The sequence below is a fragment of the Elephas maximus genome, chromosome 10 (genome assembly GCF_024166365.1).
Source record: "Elephas maximus indicus isolate mEleMax1 chromosome 10, mEleMax1 primary haplotype, whole genome shotgun sequence".
Lineage (NCBI taxonomy): Eukaryota > Metazoa > Chordata > Mammalia > Proboscidea > Elephantidae > Elephas > Elephas maximus.
Window position 1 is genome coordinate 27560692 of NC_064828.1, and position 5650 is coordinate 27566341.

The 5650-nt window shown below is 34.6% G+C and overlaps 1 protein-coding gene across 1 annotated transcript; it reads left to right on the top strand.

The window, feature by feature from the left end:
• Positions 1-4244: 4244 nt before the first annotated feature.
• Positions 4245-5186, top strand: LOC126083915 (olfactory receptor 4L1-like). Its single transcript, XM_049898012.1, has one exon. It carries the CDS (start codon positions 4245-4247, stop codon positions 5184-5186), a length of 942 nt encoding a protein of 313 aa, XP_049753969.1.
• Positions 5187-5650: the final 464 nt, after the last annotated feature.

Here is a 5650-nt window from a genome sequence, read left to right on the forward strand (position 1 = left end):
GAATAAGTTCTTGCTCTAAAGCCAAGGGAAAACCAACGGGCTCATTTTAATAATTCCCTCTGGTGGTTGATCATCAGTCTGCATCTGTTGTGTATGCTTCCTATCTTTTTTTTGTTTTTTAACCTAAAAATGACTGTCATGTGTATTCCTGGAGGTAGAAAAGAGAACCCGTATATAACCAGACTCTCGCTGTGTCTGCAGCTCATGAAGAGGCCACTCCTCAGCTAGAGCTGGTAGGTTAAACAGCAGTGCTAACAGAATACTGCAATTGTGCCCTCTAATAAAAGATGAGACATTTTACATAAAAGTTGTAGCTGGATAAAAAACACATTATTCTAATCATGAGGACTACAGCATAAAACTAATCTAGGTCAACTAGTGTCTGGACAACTGCATCCAGTTCCAATAAGAAGCAAAGAGCGACTCTGCGCCTGACAAAGACACTGCGCTCGTATCCTGCTCAGAGAGGTTAGGTTTATAGCTTGAACTTGAGTTTTTGGAATATGAACGGAATTAGTTTAATCCACAGGGCAAAAAAAAAAAAAAAAAAAAGCCAAAGTATCTTAGAAAATATACATTAATGAAAAAATCAGGTTCTTGCCTGGCTAAGTTTAGCATCTGTGATAAGACCAAAATTTAATAAAACCTCAGGTCACAAAATGGGAAATATTGACCAATTTCAATATTTAGTTTACTTATTTTCATTTTTATGTCCCTACAATGAGTATTTAGTTTAATTCAGAGAACATTTAAGAAATGCCAAGTGAGATAAATGTGTTACATTTAAATAAATTTCTTCTTAATTTTCCCTGGAGTCTATACTTATTTTTTTGATATATATATAAAAATATACATACATATATATATATATATTTTTAGTCAATACAGCTATCTAATTATATTGCTAATATATTCATTCTTTAAACAATTTTGCAACTTAAAGACTATTCTCTATTTTTCTAAACCCACTGACCCTTTTCCACTTCCATGTAAAACTATTATTTTAATATGTTTTAACTTTTTCAATATATTTAAAAAAGCTCTTTATGCATATAAAATTAATATTTAGGTTTCATCTATTAAATGTATAAACATATTATTTTAATTAGGAAAATAGTTATAGTGGTTGTTTTGATAACTAATCTGATTTTTCACTTTCCAAGCATTTTCTTAGGTGATAAGTGAACATCACGTGTGGGTTATCTAGTCCATATAGATTCACATTTTCATGAAAAGAAAACATAACAAACACTCCTGATGACTAGAAATGGCATGGCTCTTATTTTCAATAAAAAAATTTAAAAATGTCAGTTGCATATTTACACATATTTTTAACTGTGCTATTTAAGCACTTTTATGGAAATGACTCTGCCTTTTAATATAGAGATACAGTATTGAACACTCTAAACATAGCTTCTCTCTTGCCCCCAACAAGCCACCACAGTTGACAGGCGTCAAGTAATTTTTTATCTTTTAGTCACGTGTGTGGCATGAAAAGGGCTAGGCCCTCAATTACACGGCATTCATCCCATTCTCAGATACACTTTCTGCTATACAAACCATGCTCTACTTTATCCTATTTATCCCATTATTGTTCATTCCTTTTTAGTTCACTGTCAGTTCATTGGGGCCCAGGTGGAACAGTGGTTAAGTGTTTGGATGCTAACCAAAAGGTCAGCAGTTTGAATCCACCAGCAGTTCCTTGAAAACCTTATGGGGCAGTTCTACTCCATCCTATAGGGTAGCCATGAGTTGGAATCTGCTGGATGACAATGATTTTTTTTGTCTGTTTGTTTCTTTGGTTAATTCATTGTTAGTCAAATGTTGTGCTGTTGTTGTTAGGTGTCATCGAGTCGGTTCCAATTCGTGGAGACCCTAGGTACAACAGAAAGAAAACTGCCCAGTCCTGCACAATTCTCAACAATCATCAGTTAGTCAAATTTATACTATTAAATGTTTAATTTTCCCTTTGAGGTTAAACTGTGGCTTAAATTAGGAAGACTTCTTTTCTTTTTCTTGTTCAACCTTATTTTTATTTGTGTCTTAATAAAAATTTATATTTTCAGATGTTAAATTTTAATGAATGACTTCATCTATCATAATAAATTTTAACCTCTGTATATGTAGACTTAGCTGGAAACTTTTCAGTATATATGCTTGTAAAAATTCAAAAAATTCTGAAGTAATAAATACTCTTTTTGGTTTTTAATTTTATAAGTTTAAACTATGAAATTACTTTTGTGAGTTTCCTCAAGATTTTCTCCTGTTAAAATTTTGAGATTGAGGGCACATAGTTTTGAAAACAATTTCACAATTAGTGTGTAGACTCAATTTACTACATAAATAAGGATATCGATGCTTTCATTAACACCAACCCTTCTTGACCAGTCTTCAGGAATAAAATTCTTCATCGATCCCCGTAGTCTGGGTATTCTCATAATTATTAGAAATTGAGATAATGTTAAAGAGTAGAGTTTTGTAAAAGCACATAAACAGCACATATACATGTAGAGTGAAATATAAAGTATACCCACCTGTGTTACCCTTTAAAGGCTCATAACATTCTGTAAGGTTGAAGAGTAGATATTATTTTATTTTTACAGAAAAGCAAATCGACGTTCCAAAATGTTGAGTATATTTCCCTAGTAAATGTTGACGCCAGGGCTAGAGTTTAAATCTTGACTCTTATTTCTTTTTTTTAAGAAATTCTGATGTTTGAGCTAAACAATGTCTACCAAATGCCTGATGAACGGGAAAACTGAAATTCAGACCAGGTTTTTCACATTCTATTCTGGTGCTCCAGAGCTAAAATATGGGATAAGTATTCGTGTGTGTGTGTGTGTGTGTGCTGTATCAGTAACAAAAATAAAAAAGGAGAGGAAGAAAGGCAAAAAAGTGAAAGAAACAAGTCGAGTTGGAACCAACAGATTACAAAGCTGGGACCAAAAGATCTAAATCAAGACTTAAAAAGTAAGATAGAAGTGAGCCAAAAGTGGCAGCTCAATCTGAGAAAACACCTAAAGTGCAAATGTCAAGACTGTGAGAGCCAGGAGAATAGTCCAGAGTTAGCATGTACACAGCCTGAAATGTCAGAGAAAAGAATTGAGTGAAAAAAGGTAAGCATTTGGGAACCAAGGGAAGACAAACATTGCTTGTTTGGGTGAAAGGCTTGATGGTTGGTCAGATTCTATAAATACACAGAGTGTAAAAGGATAAGAAATAAAAAACTCCAGAGAGAAGATCAATAACTCTAAACTCAGAAAAATAGGCAAGGGACTGAACTATGAAAGTCTGGAATTTTGTTTAGGAACCAAAGTATGAGACACAGAGCATGAATCACAAAAAACCTGGACACTGAGAAACGTGGATGTTCCTGTCCAGAAATGCCCCAGCAAGTTAATTTTATCCTATTATTATAATTTTACTGGGGCTAAGAAAATACTATGGACTGTAACCAGATTAACGTTACAGGAGTAAATGAAATGATTAGCATATCTTTTTGGAATAAAAAACGGGTTAAGAATATAGGATGTCTGCTAGAAGAAAGTACCATAAAGTAACTTGCTGAGTTACATGTACAATTCAACTCACATTCATGTATTTGAATATTTTGAATTTGGGTGATGGAGAGGAGTAAATGATTGAATACTAGGTTCCAAAAAGTTAAATGACTATGCTTTTATCCACTTGAACAAATTCATTTGTCTAGTAGTCATTTGACTCGTTTAACTCATTGAGCCATTGAATTCAGGGGTCATAAATTCAAGACTGGAGACCTGGTGGCTCAGCTGTAAATATCCTGATGGCTAACCAAGATGTCGGTGGATCAAATCCACCAGCAGCTCTTTGGAAATCCTATGGGGCAGATCTACTCTGTCCTATAGAGTTGCTATGAGTCAGAATTGACTCCATGGCAGCAGGTTTTTTTTTTTTTCTTTCTTTTTTTAATTCATGATAAAAACAATGAATTCACATGAAGTCATAATGTATTGCCTCAAATTACATTTACAAAATTTTACAATAAATTTTCCTAACTTGCACCATTCTGGCTTAAAAAAATGTAGTGATGTGACTATTGCCCACATTAATCAATTAAAATGTATTTTTCAGAAATGTTCACCTTCTCTCTTTCCTCAAATATTCATTTTATGTATGTTCATACCTTCAAAACTGTAACAATTGAAATGGTGACTTCTTAATTTTCTCTATTTTAAAGACGTTCTGAAAACTCCTACATAGAGCAGATGGATATAAACAATAGCTCAATGATATCTGAGTTTGTCTTGCTAGGACTTACCGCCACTTGGGAACTTGAAATTTTCTTTTTTCTCATATTTTTGTTGAGCTATGCAGCAATCATGGCAGGAAATCTTCTCATTGTGGTCACTGTAACTTTTGATTTTCACCTGCGCTCCACACCTATGTACTTCCTCCTTGGAAACCTCTCCTTCCTTGATATGACTCTGTCTACAATCACAACCCCTAAGATGGTCACGGATTTCCTCAGAGAGAAGAAAACGATTTCCTTGTGGGGCTGCATGGCTCAGATGTTCTTCCTCCACCTTTTAGGAGGCAGTGAGGTGACTTTTCTCATAGTTATGGCTGTTGATCGGTACATTGCAATATGCAAACCTCTTCACTACACAACCATCATGAACCGCCGGGTACTCGTGGGTTCTGTGCTGGTGTCCTGGGGTGTTGGTTTTGTGCACACTATGAGCCAGATGGTTTTTACTATCACCTTGCCTTTCTGTGGCCCCAATGTGGTGGACAATATTTTTTGTGACCTTCCCCTAGTTCTAAAACTTGCTTGCACTGACACATATGTTCTAGAGTTGCTGGTAATTGCCGACAGTGGACTATTGTCTTTCACCTGCTTCATACTCTTACTCATTTCTTACACTGTCATTCTGGTGACTGTCCAACGTAGGTCCTCTGGTGGACTCTCCAAGGCTCTGTCCACACTGTCTGCTCATATCACTGTAGTCACTCTGTTCTTTGGGCCAAGTATCTGCATTTATGCTTGGCCGTTTAGTAGCTTATCAGTGGATAAATTTCTTTCTGTATTTTATTCAGTTATCACACCCTTACTGAACCCTATTATTTATACTCTGAGGAATCAGGAGATGAAAGCAGCTATGACCAGACTCAGGACCCAGCATGTTAGCTCCAGATGGAACTTCTAAGTAACAATCATGATGACGAAGGTTTTAGTGCAAAGTCCTTGTAAATTACATCTCAGAATAAATTCAATTTCTTGTGTGTACAGATTTTTGTAAATATTCATAATATATATACTGAAATGACCACATACCATCATTATTTTTGTATGGATTTATTGAAATAATAATATTCTTAATGAAAATTCAATTCAGTATGGGGAAAATAAATTTTAAGAATTCTAATACATATTAAATGGAAAAACTGGCTCATTAACTATAGCTGGAAACCCAAGTGTCCAAGTCTAAATTTTCTTAAATAAAGAGAAAGCAAATATAAGTTTGTATGCTTTTAATTTTGCATTAGGAGTCTTTCAGCTAATTGTTCTGGATGACTAAATGTGCATAAAATTGTGTAAACTCATCTAAACCCACAAAGAAACTCAAATGCAGCCACATATTTGTGGCTTCTTATATATGAATGGATTACT

Coding starts and splice junctions, on each gene's coding strand:
- LOC126083915 (XM_049898012.1), top strand. CDS start 4,245: ATGGATATAAACAATAGCTCAATGATATCTGAGTTTGTCTTGCTAGGA.